The 17,632-nt window shown below is 30.5% G+C and overlaps 4 protein-coding genes across 19 annotated transcripts in view; 2 read left to right on the top strand and 2 right to left on the bottom strand.

Annotated features, from left to right (window-relative positions):
* The window catches only part of LOC125064961 (AP-1 complex subunit gamma-1), a 30,333-nt gene extending 26,942 nt beyond the window's left edge, over positions 1–3,391 (top strand). For 6 of the 10 annotated variants that reach the window (XM_047672316.1, XM_047672314.1, XM_047672319.1 and 3 more), the window contains 2 exons: positions 166–258; positions 404–3,390. In XM_047672316.1, the coding sequence (XP_047528272.1) occupies positions 166–258; positions 404–505 (195 nt within the window). In that variant the 3' untranslated portion in view covers positions 506–3,390. Of the gene's footprint in view, positions 1–165; positions 259–403 lie in introns of all 10 variants that reach the window. The other 4 variants (XM_047672312.1, XM_047672310.1, XM_047672311.1 and 1 more) reach the window with 1 other exon arrangement.
* Positions 3,392–3,971: 580 nt separating this feature from the next.
* Positions 3,972–6,283, bottom strand: LOC125064962 (COP9 signalosome complex subunit 5). The gene is made up of 6 exons (XM_047672320.1): positions 6,007–6,283; positions 5,833–5,936; positions 5,621–5,751; positions 4,858–5,052; positions 4,497–4,764; positions 3,972–4,293 (listed from the first exon to the last, which is right to left on the bottom strand). The coding sequence occupies exons 1-6, from the start codon at positions 6,159–6,161 to the stop codon at positions 4,100–4,102; spliced, it is 1,047 nt and encodes a 348-aa protein (XP_047528276.1). The 5' UTR covers positions 6,162–6,283; the 3' UTR covers positions 3,972–4,099.
* A 1,539-nt stretch (positions 6,284–7,822) lies between these two features.
* LOC125064893 (X-box-binding protein 1) lies at positions 7,823–10,703 on the top strand. 2 transcript variants are annotated; one of them, XM_047672199.1, is made up of 4 exons: positions 7,823–8,173; positions 8,573–8,794; positions 9,133–9,304; positions 9,933–10,703. In XM_047672199.1, exons 1-4 carry the CDS (start codon positions 8,025–8,027, stop codon positions 10,482–10,484), a joined length of 1,095 nt encoding a protein of 364 aa, XP_047528155.1. In that variant the 5' UTR covers positions 7,823–8,024; the 3' UTR covers positions 10,485–10,703. The 2 variants fall into 2 exon arrangements, with proteins under 2 accessions (XP_047528155.1, XP_047528156.1); XM_047672200.1 differs by having other exon boundaries at positions 7,827–8,173; positions 8,573–8,813; positions 9,135–9,304; positions 9,933–10,169.
* Positions 10,704–15,343: 4,640 nt separating this feature from the next.
* LOC125064456 (paxillin) overlaps positions 15,344–17,632 on the bottom strand; it is a 64,332-nt gene continuing 62,043 nt past the window's right edge. For 2 of the 6 annotated variants that reach the window (XM_047671481.1, XM_047671480.1), the window contains exon 9: positions 15,345–15,889. In XM_047671481.1, coding sequence (XP_047527437.1) covers positions 15,623–15,889 — 267 coding nt within the window. In that variant the 3' untranslated portion in view covers positions 15,345–15,622. Of the gene's footprint in view, positions 15,890–17,632 lie in introns of all 6 variants that reach the window. The other 4 variants (XM_047671479.1, XM_047671482.1, XM_047671484.1 and 1 more) reach the window with 4 other exon arrangements.

Here is a 17,632-nt window from a genome sequence, read left to right as displayed (position 1 = left end):
TAAGGCGAGGTGTTATACTTTTGATGAAGCTTTTTGCACCATTACTCCAAGGGCCAAGTGTTTCGACAGCAAATGGGACAAAAAAGTAGTTTGACATAAGACACAAATAATTAAGTAATTAATTTTAAATTGTTGTTAATGAATGTGTAATTGTTACTTTTATAGACTTTCCGTCTGGACATGATGTCTCCGTCGGGGACAGTGCTAACGCCACAGGGGGAGATAACGCAGCTACTCAAAATAACCAATCCCTCAAAGGTAATTTTTATTATGAGAAGTGATTACATTTCAGTATATTTAATACAATATATTTATTTATTAACTTATTACAATCATAAATATAAAAATTATATAAGTATGTGTGAATATACAAAAATAAAATACCATTTGAATTCCTTCACAGACACCCCTCAGACTACGGATAAGAGTATCGTACAACATAGATGGCAATCCCATACTGGAGCAGGCGGAAGTGAACAACTTCCCCCCGGACCTGTTCAACTGACGCGGGCACCCGCCCCACCACGGCCCCGACGAGCTGCGGACACTGTGCTTGTACAGACCTTTGGTGGACACGTTAAATTAATTAACCATGATTTATATTTTATCCCACTGTTGGGTAAAACGTTTTAGAACGATGCAAATTAGAAGCATTTCCACTAAGTCGTGGTCATATATGAATAAGTCGACGTAGAAAAACTACTTATACCTTAACAACTCTGGACATATAATAATTATGAACTTGTTGTGACATGAAATTATACTTAAATGTCAAATGAAAAAAGTAGACTGTACTATATATCGGTTATTAAGGGAAGATAATAATTAAAATCTTTTGCTGAAGTTGCGAGAGTAAATTTGTGTCGTGCCTTGTTATTCAACCTATACACAAATTCAGTTATGTTAAAGACTGTTCACTACTTTTTTCGCATGACATTTATAAGTTATGATTATACTGTCTTTGCACAAATAATATCGTCCCCATCTAGTTAAAATAGATAAGCTGAATCTAGATGAATGGCCTTCATGACCTAGTGGGAATCTGATCGTATCAACAATACAAATGGATTCTACTACTTCTTATAGTGGATAATACAATTATTCAATAGTAAATGCAATGAAAAGCGTACTTGTAAAGATTTTTTAAAAATATAACTTCTGTAATAAAGCTTATTGACGAATAGATTATATTCTTTAAATTGTACATGTATATTTAATTGGTATTTTCAGACATAGCTTAGTTTTAAGAACTAAAGTTTTATAATAGTATAAAAACATATTTATTATATATAAATAAATAAACGAATACAATTTTCATAAACCAATAAATAGGTTCTTATGATATTCAGCTTTTATTTTAACATCAGAAATTCTGATTCGGATTCCTAGTTAATAGTAAATTGACACTAACGTGACTAGAATAAGAGGGGTGGAATACCTTACATATGGTAAAATTCTTATAACCTGATAGTGGGATAAAATATTACAACTAAAATATTCATTTTCCGATGGCAATAAAACGTAATTTTGTATATTAATGTAATAAATAAAAACGGGATCCTAAGGTTGGTCGAATATGGTAGAAAAAGTGTCAATATAAATAAAAATCAGGCGCAAAATGGTTGTAAAAAAATCTTGAATTCTAATGGCAGCTTTGTTTATTTTTGCGGAACTAGTAAGCTGTCAATACTATGAACATAAGTACTGAGTTTCTAATAGTCTGTGAAAACGTAGATTAGCTGTCACGGTATAGATTCGTTTAACATTCCACTTTTAGATAGATTTTGAAAGAATTATTTAAGTCTTAATAGAGTTACGAGGGCCAAGCTGCTTGGCAGTTTGAAACAATCACTAAATATTTTTTTATAAATATGATTCTAAAAATAATAATTTCCAAGCCCTGGCCTGCGAGGTTCGAACTTGCAAAATTATATTTTTTTAGCGTTATTCATCATTGAATTAAAACATTAAGCTGCCAACCCACAGCCGCTCGCGCACTCCTTTTGCACGTGTATTTTTACATTTAGTTCGTTGATTTGCGTGTATAGTGTGTCCGTACAAAGTCCGCGTCACTGTGGATTGGCGGCATTACTGTTTCAGTATTACTTTAATCTCAGTCTTTTATTACATGTTTATATGAAACGTTTATTTGTTAAATGATTTGGGCAATGCGTGATCATCCTTCCTGTCTCATGCTGTACATAAAACTCTGTTAATGTAACATAAATGATGTATAGTGAGATGTACAAGAGAATGGTTCGCGTGGAAATGTACTTAATAAATTATTAATATAAACTATCATTATTATGTAATGTGTGATACATTAGAATATTCTAAATTCTATGGAGTTGTGTAAAAAACATAGTCATTGATCTTGTATATGTAATGGGGACGCCTGCCAGAGTCAAACGGGTGATCGGACCGGATTGAAGGACTGTTTGAAAGAAAATTGTCATTCATTCTTATTTATTAAGTGATTATTAATAAACTAGTTTTTTTTTTAAGTCATATTGAACCATGTTCTTGCATTTTAGAGAAAAAAGGATATTTTGAGATTTATTTTTCATTGTGTTTTAATTGTTAGAGCTTTAATGTTCATTGATTTTTATTATGTATAGAATCGTTCCTTTTAATCTATTGAGATTTTTTTTCAGTGACATGTATATAAGTGATGGTGTCTTCTGGATGAGACAATTGCCTGTAATGGTTTTCATTACGAATTGCTTTATTTGGGACATTTACGTTTAGATTTAGTGTTTTAATTATTTACATTTATGTTATTAAACAGCACATTTTATTTAAAAAATATCGTTTATTTTAAATAACAGTCTAATAAAGTTTATCTAATAATTAATTGACTCTTCGCAACGTTTACATTTGCTTGTTATATTCTAAATAAAACGAATCGTTTTTAATACAGTTCAGTATTTCTGAATACACAATTACGCTATAATATTCTATACATTATATGCAAAGCCAGTTTTTTTTAACAATTATATGTTTAAATGTTTGAGAAAAGACGAAGAATTCAAACATGAAAAATTAAATCAAGTCAATTTTATTCAAGTAAACTTCACAATGAAGCGTTTTTGAATATTTTGAATTTATAACTGTTGATACCGAATCGCAGCAGTGTCTTTTGACCGCGCAAGTGTTTTAAATACAAAATTCAACAAACAAATGTAAACCTAGCTTCCATCAACAAATACATCATGGTTTTCATAAAATAAAGAGAGCTTGGCAAACTATATCGCATATTGGTGCTTGTTTTACCTTAGTATCTGGTTGATTAGAAGGCCCTCCACGTGTGAGATGTTATGATTTTATTTGATGTATAACTAAAGCTATGAAAGATGTACATAAAGATAATGATTTTATGTAAATTGGTTAATAAATATTTGAGAATGTTTATATAATCAATTGGTCTGTTTTATTTTATTCTCAGCATTATAATAATGTAACATTATGTTACAAACAATGTTATATGTACCTATCTAATCTATGAACATACCTACCTCAAATCCCTATTTATTTTGGAGCCATGATGAAGGTTATATTACATTATATGGGCTATTCTATACCATGGAATCAGTGAAGGATCATTTCAGGAAGAATATCTTATAGGCGTCAAGTAACATAAGACTTGATTTATGATATACTTTGGCAGGATATAAACTTATTAAATCTTTACATTTTTTAATCAATTTGCTAATTGTCATGCTTTTTATTCACAAAGAGTTCTTGTTTATATTATTATGTTCCCCTTATAACAACTTGTATCCAATTTAATTTTACTTCCAAGGTTGCAATAATATCTTTGCTCCAACAATCCACATTGAATCAAACAAAGGCAATTTAAGGCCATAGTTGTTTATTTTTACTACTGCCATAAGAATAAGCTATAGATTAATCACACTTCATCCACATTAATATGGCAATGAGAGATCAAAAGTACTGAGTCAAACAAATTATATTATCAAAATGTTTTAATTCTTACATTTAAAATTTACGAAGTTTTTAAGTGCCAAGTGACGTCCACACATATACAGGTAATCATCTTGATATAAATTCTTAATTAAAAGATAAAAATAGTTTAGGTTCACTCAATCATAGGCGTCGCGGGCGCCGGTCTACCGCTGACACTGTTGAAAAGTCTGTCTTTAATCATTTGTGCCATAAGTCCATGAATAACTTCTATTGTAGTCTTGCATGCGTCTTTTGTAGCCTTTCCTAATTTGTCTTCAGTTCTCTTCTCATGTGGGTCAGCGCCAGCAACAATAAAGCCACCACGGCCTATAATGATTAATATTTTTATTATTATTACATTTTTAATTTATCTGGTACTTCTACTTCACTCTAGGAATAAAATTTAAGATCTTATTGTAGCTTGATAATGCATTTTTATATGTATATTATATTTATTACGATTATTTAAAAAAAAAATTTTTAGAAAAAAAATATATATTACTAAGTAAAACAATATACAAATATTTTACCTAAGCAAACTTCACTTTGTTCCAGCTTGTCAGAGAGATCAAATATCTGTCCAGTTGTGTAATCAGCATTTGTAATCAGACTAGAACTACTCAATGTGTTAACCCAGTATTTATTCCAAAGGGAGTCCAGCAGCCTCCTATCCAGAGATGATTTGAAGTATGATACCTCTAATGAGTAATACTGCTTGCAGTGAACTCCAAAGTCTTCTATCTTATTGAGCGGTATAGTTTGGTATTCAGAGGGTTCTTCATTAGCTGGTTTGTAGCCCTTAATAAGAACAAAAACATATTAAAGAAAATAAATGACATATCATAACAAAAACCATAAGTAAATAAATAAATAAATAAATAAGTAACTAACCTTAGGATATGTTCTGAAAGCACCTAAGCAAACTTTTCCAGCTGAGATAGTTCTGACGGGATCTATGACAATAGCTACAAATGGCTCCTGGAAATTTTGATTAAGCATCTGTGTGGAGACATCAATGCCGGACAACCAGCAACCATATCCAGGATGACTATGATACCAGCCAATTGCATTCTCATGTCTACCAACCTGGAAAAAAAATTAGAGACAGATGACAATAGTCATTCGGTTGAAACAAAGTTACTTTCACTCTATAATTCTATATTATGTATTTAATTTCAAACCCAATAAAATAAATTCACATTTGAAAAAATAATTACATAATAACAATAAAATTGCTGTCTCATGTGAATTAAAACTTTGCACCAATAAATGTAAAGTAAAAGTAAAAGGTGTGGTGCATTTTGTGAGAAGTTTTAGTCTAGCAGTGATATGCTGAATAATAGTAGTAACATTCTTTTACTAGTTTAGCTAACTCTAGCCTATTCCAACCATAACAGAGAAAAAAAAATTTATAAACATTGACATTGAATTGACATATGATTAGTAGAGATTTTGAATAATCAATAATATTTAATACAGATTTGCATAAAATTGCATCCTGAATGGTAATTATAATATAATTAGTAATTAATCTTGGCCGAGCTATAAGCTAATCACATGGAATATGTATATATAATGCATAAACTATATTTTTAGATTACTTTTTGAAAAAAGTCTATCCTTGTGAATAAATTGTATTAATTAGATGACTAACCTGCTTTGCAGCTTCTATATAAGCAGTCATATACTCATAAGCTTGTGCTTGTGCATTTACTCGAGTTTCTGTACCCTCCACAGGCAGCGCAAACGAATCCATCACTATCATAGTATTTGCATCGACCTTACCTGTTATAAAAATATAGACAAAACAATATTAAGGATTACAATTGTTAGAGAAGAATACAGAAATAATAACAGGTATATTACCTAAAAGCAGCCCCATTACTTCTAAAGTACCGCCCGATCGAGCGTGCATAACCATTTTCAACAAAGCTAGAGCTGATATTTTGATGTCTTTAAAGAAATGTGGGCTGAAATAATGATAACAATTAGTAGTTCAAAAAAAATTTAGAGATATTTTCTTTTTTCATTTTAACATACTCTTTTTCCCATGGTTTTGCTGCTAATATATCTTGTTGTTGTTTTTTGTCGTAACGATAAATGTCGTCAACACTGGATACAGCTTCTATATTGTTAGCCATAACCCAAGTTTTTTGTGCTATCGATGATTGGGAATCTGCACTTGTTGAAGCCATTTCGAATGTATTTTCAAATATCTGAACTCTTATTTTCAAAAATTAAATCAATTAAATATCACTCAAATCGAAGAAAGCAGTCGTATTTTTTAGAGGTACAGACGGTACATTATTAGCAGTTAATTGACATTTGACATATATAATCAAGTTGCCAACTCTTTATTTTATTTTATCCTTTGGATATATATTTTTTAATTTTATATATATAAAATCATTAAAAATGTTAAAAAACTAGTAATCATTTATAGACAATATTCAATAGAAAATTAAAGTAAGTATTAAGATGGTAATATTTAGATTACCTCTATGCCGTTTTTATATTATACTGAAGCGTTACTACGTGGCTAACAACGCTTCAAATTTTACCCTCTCATAAATCTTGTAAGAATTTGTGCCCTCTTGGCACAAATAAATGCCAGAATAAAAAATAAAAAAAATCTTGTAAGTGTATATAGTGCTCTTTTGGCAGACGTTGATAGATTCATGCAACATTATAATTAATCTGAAAATAAAACAACGTTCTTACCAGATCTTTGTGGAGGACAAGTTTTTGTTTTCTACACACTACATTTAATTGAGACAACGGTCATAAGTACTAAGTAATGTCCGACCGAACATTCGGCCAAATCATCGGCTTTGTCCACAATAGGATGTTTTTTTCTGTAGATTGATTGACACTGATTTACGCCAGCCGCCTAACATCGTCAATAGGAAATTAAAACTAGTTAAATTTGAAAAGCTTTAGATAAGAAGGCTAAGGGCTAATATCTATAGCGAATCTATAGCGAACTTCAAATCAAATCAAAATATTCTTTATTCAAGTAGACTCATAAAAGCACTTTTGGTTCGCCATGTAGGTAGAATTATAAATGTAAAGCTACCATTGGTTCGAATAGTAGATTCTTCATTCTACCGAGAAAAATCGGCAATAAACGCAGTAGTTACTCTTTTGCATCATTCCAATTACAGAGTATGTCTACAAAGTTCAATTACATTTATATATATCCTGTGAAAAATCTATTACTAAGTCCACGCTTTTTTATCATTTATATCATCTTGTACTGAGTAATATACCTCATTTATTAATGTTTTATATATATATATATATATATATATATATAAGGATTAAATTTAGGAATGACGAAATCTTACGATAATTATGATTTATTTTTTCCTTATTACATACTGTTTTTTAATATTCAATTTAATCATTGATTTCTCTTAAAATATATTTTTATAAATGAAGATACAGTTCAGCTTTGAAGTTAAGAGAATATTATTTTTGCAAAACACCTGGCTATAGTAAATACCAAAGCGACTATTAAAAGCTTAGTGCTAGGCACATAATTAAGCAATAAAAATAAACTTGAGATAATTTAGAATGAACGCTTACAAAGTATACAACTGTCAATATTATAATGTTGAATAATAATGTTTCAAAGAAAGGTCATTGTATTCTAACTGTAAGGATTCCCTAAAAAAACTATCTAAATATTATTATGACTCAGTTTACTTAGCAACTTGCGTCATGTTATTAGCACTTATTGTTCATCAAGTATTCATATTGGTATCCCTTTCTAAAGTACGATATTTTTCCTTATCGGATACGCCCACATGAAATATACACCAATCACAAAATAGCACGTACGCGTTTTCGAGAACAGTAAAATCGCATTACTGCTTGACATGAGCTTGAGTATGTACGACGCAAGTGTTTATTGTGTTCTAACGAAACAATATCATAGAAGTTTTTTCTAGCAAATGTGTGGCATTTGATGTTATATGAGTATGCGATCGTCTTATACAAATTAGAGCTGATGCAAGTTCGGTGTGTTAATATATTACGGTACTAACACTATCAAAATGAGTGCACCAATTATTATCACAGTTCCTAATAGTTATCTGGCGGTGGATGATATGGAGTCTAAGGTCGTGATCGACGTGGGTCCAAATCCACCGTCCAGAAAACGAAGGCTGGACCATCTGACATGGGAAGAAAAAATGCAAAGAAAGTGAGTCATTATAATATACGTCAATTTAGTAATAACCGGTAGATATTAGATAAACGGATTATAACTAATTGCCTGCGTGTCAGTCAGTTTATTCTAGAAATAGGTATTAAGATATATTCAGATAGATGCAAGATAAAGTTATCTCAAAACTCAAAGAATGTAGTATGCCAGAAATAAAATGTATTTTGTATACTTTGTTAAAAAGTTACGATATCGTTGATCTCAAACAAAACTATAGACGCGTTATGTTAATTTTATACACTATTATTGACGATCTAAACTGTTATATCTAACTATTTATAACCCCTACATGTACTTGTTGTATTGAATTATAGAATACATATATATGATAATTTTTAAATTACATTACATTCAATAAACTTTTATTACATCACTCAGGAAGCTGAAAAACCGTGTAGCGGCTCAAACTTCGAGAGATCGAAAAAAGGCTAAAATGGATGAAATGGAGAGCCGGATTAAAGAATGCATGGATATGAATGAGCGGTTGGTCAGTGAAGTTGAGAACTTGAAGGCGTTGAACGAACGTCTGCTCAGCGAGAACGCAACGCTACGCAGCGAGACCGCGGCGCGGACCGTCGCGGGTACCCCGAGACCAGCAGAGTCTCAACCTCAGCAGAAGGTTTGTTTTTATTTATTTTATTACAACTTCATGAGATTACAGAGATATAGAAAATGTTCAATAACACTACTAATGTGTGTGTTAGCTTTCTGTATGTATACAATTAAAATTTTACCCTATTTGGTTTTGTTATTAAATATAAAGCTTGAAAGTATTGTTCATTCACGAACAATACTTTTAAAGGTGAATGATATATTCCGAATCAGCGTTCAATAATAAATATTCTTTGACAATCCTCTTAGATGTGAGAAGAATAAGTGAAAAATTAAATGAACCTAGGATCATATTTTATAGCATTTTTATATGTATTTTGAATATCAGGAGGGGCACCCGACGGCGATCCGCGCGGCGCGCCTGCTGCTGGCGATGTGCCTCCTCTCGCAGACCTCCTCGCCCATCTCGACTCTGAAGAGTACCTCGACACACTTCACCAGCTTGCCGACTCACTTCTCAAAGAATTTGATACAAGCCCTGCAGCAGAGATTGAAGATGTAAGATATTTGCTTAAGTATTACATCACCATACTATAACATCATCATCTAAAAAATTGTACACCTTATTTTTCTATAACATGTTAAGTTGACCCAAAGAAATTTGTGACATATCGATGATATAATTATTTCTTTCACTATTACTTTACACTTAATATAGACTAGAAAGATACTGGCTCAATAAAGAATAACAAAAAAAAACTTTTTTAAATGCAAGTAATAGTAAAATATCTCATCACACAAAAAAATATATTTACATTTAGTTGTGACAATATACCTACTTAATGTTGTAAAATACAACTGAGTTTTATATTAGGCTTGTCTAAAGAATTCAAGGCAACATAAATCATTACCACTGAAGCAAAAAACAAGTTATGCAAATAAGTTATGCATAAGTGAGTCTGGTTGTTTTGATTGCTCAAATGAATGATGCAATTTTATACAAAGTTTTGCCATCAACAAAAACCTTTCATTTCCCTATTAGAGGACCATTACAATACCAAGTTCTACTGTTACATTTGCAGTTTTGTTTTTTTATTATAAACGTAATATTGTTAAATAATTAATATATATATAGTCATTCATTATTTATTTTAATTAATATTTGTGTTTTTTTTTTATATAACAGATCAAAGTTGGGGACAGTAGAGAGTGCACTCAAGGAAATCAAGTGGTGGGGTCCTCAACAAAGCAACTGGAATCCAGTCAAAGTGGAATCCTAGAAAGTCTCAAACATGATGTTGACAGGATATTAGCGCAGCACTCTTATGCACATCCCTACCCCAGCACAGACGAAGTACAAATTAAAGAAGAAGATGGTGACAAAGGTGACATGTTCTACGCAAGTTACGAAGCTAACGACTGCGTAACGGTGGAAGTTCCATGTGACGATCAAGTCGTTGAAGAAGTGCCCGTGTTTAATGTGGACACAGACTTTAATACATTAACGAATAATTGTTCGGAAATCTCTATTGAATGTGACATGAAATTACTATCGCCAATGACATTGTCTCCGAAGTCATTGGAAGAGAACTATCTCAGAGTTTCACCTTCGCACACAAGCTTAAGCTCAGATTTAGGTTATGAATCATTATCGTCGCCGCTCAGTGAACACGAAACTATGGACTTATCAGATTTTTGGTGTGAATCTTTCTCGGAATTATTTCCAGGCCTAGCGTAGGAGAAAATTCTGCATTTTCTCACCAAAGACTGATTAGTTTGTAAGAATATTTACAAATTATTGGTTTAAGTATAAATGTTAGGTAAGCTTAATAAATGACAAATAAGTTAATATATTATATATTTATTATTGAAATAAGCTTCTGTTTATAAATAAATCGGGAGTAGTGTCAATGTAGGGATGTATATAAGTGCTGTAAATAAAAGTTATCCTGTAAAATGTTGTTGTTTTATTTTTTTATCATTATTAACATGATGATGTTAGTATTTTATAATATCATATCTACTTTATTGAATGTATTTCAATGAAAGATTACGTCACTGGCCTAATTTTAATCTATTCATATATTTTACACTAAAGACAACTTGGTGGTATCAAAGTAGATAGTACTTTCTTAATCTATATCGATTGCCGTCCTAAAATACTGAGACTGTAAGTAAATACTGAGATAATGGAGTAACGATGACGTGCAGACAAACAAGTAGACTATTTTCCTACTAGGGTTAAAATTATAGACATGAGTATTTTGCTTCTTCGCTTAAATCGTTTATATTATCCTTCTTTTCTCGCTTAGATAAAAAAAAAAAACTATGTATTTCTAAACGACATTTAAATGAAATTGAAAGTAATTGGAGGTGTATTCGTTTATATTGATTCGTCACATGTAAAACATTAAAGATAGTTTTAATAATTACCAAGTCATAGTCACTTTATTAATAATTAAAGTCATATAAAACGGTTTTAGGGAAATTACTGAAAAACAACGTAAAACCCAACGTTAAAACCATTATACATTGATTGGAAATGTTGATGCCGCCGATAAGGAATAATTGATGACCACTATCGATTGGCACAGAAAATTCTAGTAATCTCAAGGTAACGTGTGTAACTGTTGTTGTTTTATCGTGTACATTTATTTATTTAGCCTTTAATAAATACTTTTTTCGTATATTTTAGTTAGTTTATTAAAAATAAACAAAACCAAAATGTTATTCAAGTAGAACTGAAGTAGAGTTATTTTATATTTTAATTGTAATTCTTAAATGTTATGTATGCAAGTTACTACTCCTAGGCTAAGGCCTATATACTCTTCATTTTAGGAAAAGGTAAAGAGCTAATTCCACCACGCTGCTTCAATGCGGTTTGGTGGATATTTGTTACGTGCAGGTTTCAAAGGTCCTCGCCATTCTATGCTTCATCGTTGAACACGTAATAACTTATAAACATACAAATACAAAGTCAATTAAGCAAATGAAACTGGTTTGAACTTGCAATCTTCGGATGAAATTCAGATTTTCGTCAAAACTAATCCAGTAGTCCACATTTTGTATGATTTAATGAATAAAATTACATTCTATAAAGAATAATATTACCCTCACCGTTAAGGACACTGATAGTGTAATTACAAATGGTAACTAAACAATAATAAAAAATACAATAGAATCGACAACCATTTTTTTAAGTCGGTTAAAATATATTGTCATCAGAAATATATGTATGTATGTATATATTTAGGAGATTCCTCAGTCAACTGGCTAAACCAAATTAAAAAAAACAAAAGCGCACAAATTCTATTATTAAGCACCCAATACTTTTTTCATTTTGGGCGCGGACAGTAAGGTTTATATTGACGCGAATTTTAATTTGTTAAAAGTGTGTTTTATTTTGGACTTATAAGAACTATAACTGAGTAAGTAATTTATTTCAATATGTATGATTTGGTGATACATTTCTGTAAAGATAAATTCGACGTTATTATTTTTGGTTTGTTAATAAATTGTTTTAAGTAATTTATATGCTTGAGTTTTTTTTAATCTTTTTCATTTCTGTACGCTAAATATACATATTTTTAGTTGAATAAATAAATACTTGAAGTCAAAACATCTTAGCCGCGCTATATCTGTACAGGGAGGCAGTAGAAAACAGCTATGTCTATATAAGATTATAAATTAACATGGTTATTTTTATTACTAACAATATTTAAAACGGGATATTTACCATGTTTTTTATTTTTTTTTGGTGCAGGTGTTAGCTATGTTTATGTATGTGTGAGGGTAGTAAGCGACGATTAAATTCCTTTTTTTCTCAATAATTATGTAGGAATACATTTTTTTTGTCAATACATTCTAGTGAAGGCAATCTGCTCGTTTATGGAGTGTTAACAGAAATACATTACCTACAACTAATTTTCAACAGCAGCAATTTACACTGAAAATTTTTTTCAGACTCAACAGTACAGTATTTTTTTTAAAAGTAACTGATAAATATTTGGCTTACAATCCCTTTAAAAAAATCTCGTGAAAACGGCTAATCCGGCATAAGCGCTCCTAAGACACAATTTAATATTATAAGTTTAATAAATCATATTTATTGACATCACATGTAGGTGTACCACCTCATATATGATTCACTGCCTTTAACAACTTTTGTCAACGTTCTATTAAATGCGGTATTGATTGAAATGAATAAAATTGCATAATTCAACCTGCTGTTTTGTTTGTCTTTCCACTTGTAGGATTTATATAATAATCACATACGATCGTCGATATACCATTGTCCAGAGACGCGCTCCGAGTAATCAAACAAAATTCTGCATTTCGTAAATATAGTGCGAAAACGGGTAAGAGAATACGGCGCTCACCCGTCGCGCTCTTTCGAAATCATACGAAAATATTTTCTACTTATTAAAGTTGAACATATTTTAGAAATTAAAAGTTATAATTAAAAGCCAATTAATACATTAATACATTAGTATAACTTTTAATTAGTTAAGTTAGTAAATAAGTTATACATTAGTATAACTTTAAATTGGCTGAATGATAATATTTATTTATCCTTTTCAAATTGTATTCGTTTTTATTGGTAGAAATGTAAGCGTTTTCTTTGGACAAACTAGTTATAAATATCCAGTGTAATTATCTTATTCTATTTTTTATTGTAAGTTTTTGTATATATACTGACACATTTTTAAATACAATCATTCCGATCTAACAAGCAAGCGAGTGTTATTTTATGACCAAGAAGAACTACAAGTTATTAAAAATAAAAGTCACAGATATTCAAAAAAACATTAAATATATTTGTTAAAATATTACAGATTCAATAAAAACTTGTCTCTTATATAATCTAACCTTCATTTCTCGTGGTTAATGTAACCCACACACACAGTTATCGAGCCGATCAGAAAATGGAGTCTACTCACGGTGAATAGAGACAAAACATTAATATAACAATATATACAGCATTTTTGACTTTACAATTAATTTTTACTATTTTTTACATTTTATTAATTTATTTTTATGGCTTTCAGTAGTTACTACAGTAGTAGTCGAAGATACATTGTTAATATTTTGTAATTCACTTGTCTGAATGTTGCAATACTTTTGCGTTACTCAAGAAAAGTAGTAGAAATAAAATATTACAATTTTCATTTTCAATTTGACAAGACACTTTGTTTCATAAAATAAATATTAATTGTAGGTTTACTTAAAATTTAAGAATCTTGTCATAGTTATAATGATAACAATTAAAACAAAATATAGGTTTCTTCAAATGGTATTAGAAAGTAAATAAAACATTCGAAGTAAATATAGTTCACCGTGAGTAGGAACTGCCTATCGATGTTTGGCACTCAATCCTATCAATCTAAAAGCGATAACATAATAGTACAAGTTTTAAATAAAAATAAAACTCGTATAATATATAGGCAAAGCACAGTAGCCCAAACCTTGTGAAAAGGTTGTTGAAAGCGATATATTTGTAACTGGGGTTTTTATTTTTATTTATATTAAGACAATCAACACCGTCGATAAACGTCCAGACTGTGTATTAACAACCTTGTACGAAACACGCTGCTTTATCAGGTATAACTTTAATGTTTAGTACTTTTTAAATAATTACAAAAAATCTCTACTTTTATTAATTTACATTCGAAAGGTTAAAAATACCTGGTCTTCAAATAACACATGAGTTAGACATTTTGCTCTTAATAGTAGTCATATTATTCAGACGTGTCACGTGTCACATTATTTCCCGCATTCGCTGGTAAATGCAATAAAGACATTTTGGCAACGTAACTCAAAGCTGATTGGCTAACAAAATCAAACTGTCATCCAAAAACATCGTTGATTGGTTACAAGGTTTTGCAGATACTGTGCAATGTCATCATTTCAATAATTACGGTAATGATGTAACTTGTAAACAATAGCAATAAACTGTACAGCTTTAATCTAATGGAAGATAAGAACTTAAAAAAAGTATTGAGTAAAAATTATAATAAATGTATATTACAAACCAACATTTTATATACTTGGATCATCTTATATCCTAATTTATTTCATTGCCATATGAAATAAATCATAAAATTTTATTTTTCGAAATGCTAGCATATATATATACTTTAATAATAAATAGATAGCATTTTTATTTATATTTCGAATTTTAAAATTTATAGAACGTCACATTTTCTATATATCAACGTCTGTGACTTATTTAGACCGAGATTAGGAAATCACAATACATTTAACGACATTTAATTTCAAAGTAGTACCATAATTTTCGAACACCATTTTTATTTAATCACATGTTAATAACTAAATCTATTTTTTTATTTGTAATACCTTCAATTTGACACACGTCAATTACGACACAGTCCGAGCACTTTCAAAGTTTTATTAATTGATTTATATATGTACACAATAGAATTTCTTATAAGTGAGCAAGTTTATAATTTTTAATCTTTGATCATATAGATATAATTGAACATTATCTACGGCATTTTTTTTATGCGAAATTTGTTTCTTTGTAAGAAATATTTATTACATATTTTAAGATAGAATAGAATACCTTTTTTAAATAAAGTTTTTAATCTGTGCCACTTATTAAAAGTATAAAATAATTTACTATCTTTACTGCGCCGTGGTTCACTTATTATATAGCGTTGTTTTGTTATTACTAAAGCTTGAATAGACTATTACTATACATTTCTCTAAAAATAATATGCAGAAAGTAAAATAAGTCGCTTATTTAAATCTACGCATTTCGAATCCTGAGTTAAGAAATATGAACATCCGCTGCGTATTGACATAAAAGTCCACAGATAACGAAAAGTAATTATAGGAAAGCGGCGTCTATAGAGTTTATCCGAAAAGCTTATCGAAGCAAGCGTGGCAATATGGTTTGTCATTTTGCTCCTTGAAGGTTCCTTTGTTGAGTTGTCGGAGGCAGAAAGCACAGACGAAGTGTTCGGGGTGGAACTTTCGGAACATGGCGGTGATGCAGCGGCCGGCGATGGGCTTGTGACAGCCGGCGCACAGCGAGCCCCGCTTGCCGTGGTAATGGGTCTCGCAGTAGGGCTGCCCTTCGTGCTCAAAGAAGGAGCCCCCGTGGAAAGGTTCACGGCATTCCTGAAATATTATAAATGTTCTTTATTGTTATTTTATTTTAGTATATTTTTTAAATAAAATAATGTAGTACAATCACATTTTAATTTGTAGTAATTTTTTAGAAAATTTGGAGTTCCAGAAAATACGCTTGTCAAATTTAACAAAATATATATTTTTTTCAGAACATTAAGTTTGACTGAAATTTTAAACTTTATAGAATGTAACAGATTGACAAAATTTTGCTTTTATTGCGAGTCATTTATCTCTTAGGAGATCTAATAAAATTATGACCTCAAGTTTCTGAACTGCTCGTCGGAGACAGTTTAAATAATTTCAATTTAATCTCAAAGGTCAAGGTTAGCTTTTGGTCGTCGTCACCTGATGACGTAATAGGGTTAATTATTTGGTCAGATTAGTTTAGGGTAACTTTGCTTATCATTCCGAAACAGACAGTTAGTCTGTTTAATAACAAGCCAAGTTCCAAATCAATTAATATCTTAGTATTCGTAACTTCTTGCTTAAATATTTAATTTGAACGAATTATAAACATGATAAGGCTTAGTGGTGATCGCTCCTATGTGAACTTTCGGTTTCTCAACGATACTATCAACTTTATTATATCATAATTTTGATTTTAAGCCTTTGGGCGCGCCTTAGGAATAAAACTGATTTCACTAAATATGCCGTGACTAATTGATTTAAGAAATCTAATTAACTAATTGGATTTCTTAAATTATAAAATCTTTCAATAATCGATTGATAAATTCTCATCTATCTCTACATACATAATAAAAAATTGATGTGAAATCATTTTTTATTATATATATGATCCTACTGACGTAAAAAAGGTTTTGCCCAGTATTGTGACTTACGACTTACGTCGTTATTAAAACTGTACAATGTTATAATCCGCTTAGCCACCTACAATCAAGGTTTATTTGAAATTTTAATTAAGAATGTGTTTGTAGTTTGTAGCTATTCGTATGATCGAACATTACCTATAGGTATTGACTTATGTCATAATAATCTATAATGTATATAAAATATGTAATATAAAAATGTGATGTAACTTATTTTAATTAGGCTTTTACAAACACTTATAAATCGTAATTAGTCATTTTATTATATTACTTTTCAGTGAGAAATTTACTAGTAATCGAGATTAAACAAAAAATATAGGCATGTTGAAAACGTTTGTAAAAATATTTACAAAAACGTAACTTATGTAATAAATTCATTGCGATTTCAATAAACGAATCTGAAAACAAATAAATGTGTTATTATTACAGGAATATAACGACATTGTTAAATTGCTCCTTTTGATTTAGTTTCCTGTAACACGCCATTGGCACGAATCCACCGATATTACGTTTATCTATCAACTTTTTTTTTAAACATTAATCTATTTTCATGAAACTTATTTGCGAACGTTAAAAGACATCGTTTTGAAGTTGTTTTTCTTTATATAATCTGTAATATGTATGTTTTTTTTTATGCATGCATTTATTTCGAGTCAATTTATTTAAATTCTAATTTCTTTGCGCTTAGCGATAGTGCATATAAAGACTGCACCATATTATAAATAGAGAATCATTGGCTGGCCCATAAACAAATCGGCCCGATCCACATTAGCCGGTGTGGCTGCGACGCCAGTGACGTCATACGCGACTTATTTTCGGCAACGTTCCGCCGGGAAACACTACACGCCTAGCACTTGACCCCGTTTACCATTTCTTTGAGTTTTAGACATCGACCTTCCGGGTG

This window comes from Vanessa atalanta, chromosome 6 (assembly GCF_905147765.1).
Source record: "Vanessa atalanta chromosome 6, ilVanAtal1.2, whole genome shotgun sequence".
Classification (NCBI taxonomy): Eukaryota; Metazoa; Arthropoda; class Insecta; order Lepidoptera; family Nymphalidae; genus Vanessa; species Vanessa atalanta.
The sequence above is the reverse complement of the archived record's forward strand: the minus strand, read 5'-3'. Positions and strand labels throughout refer to the sequence as shown.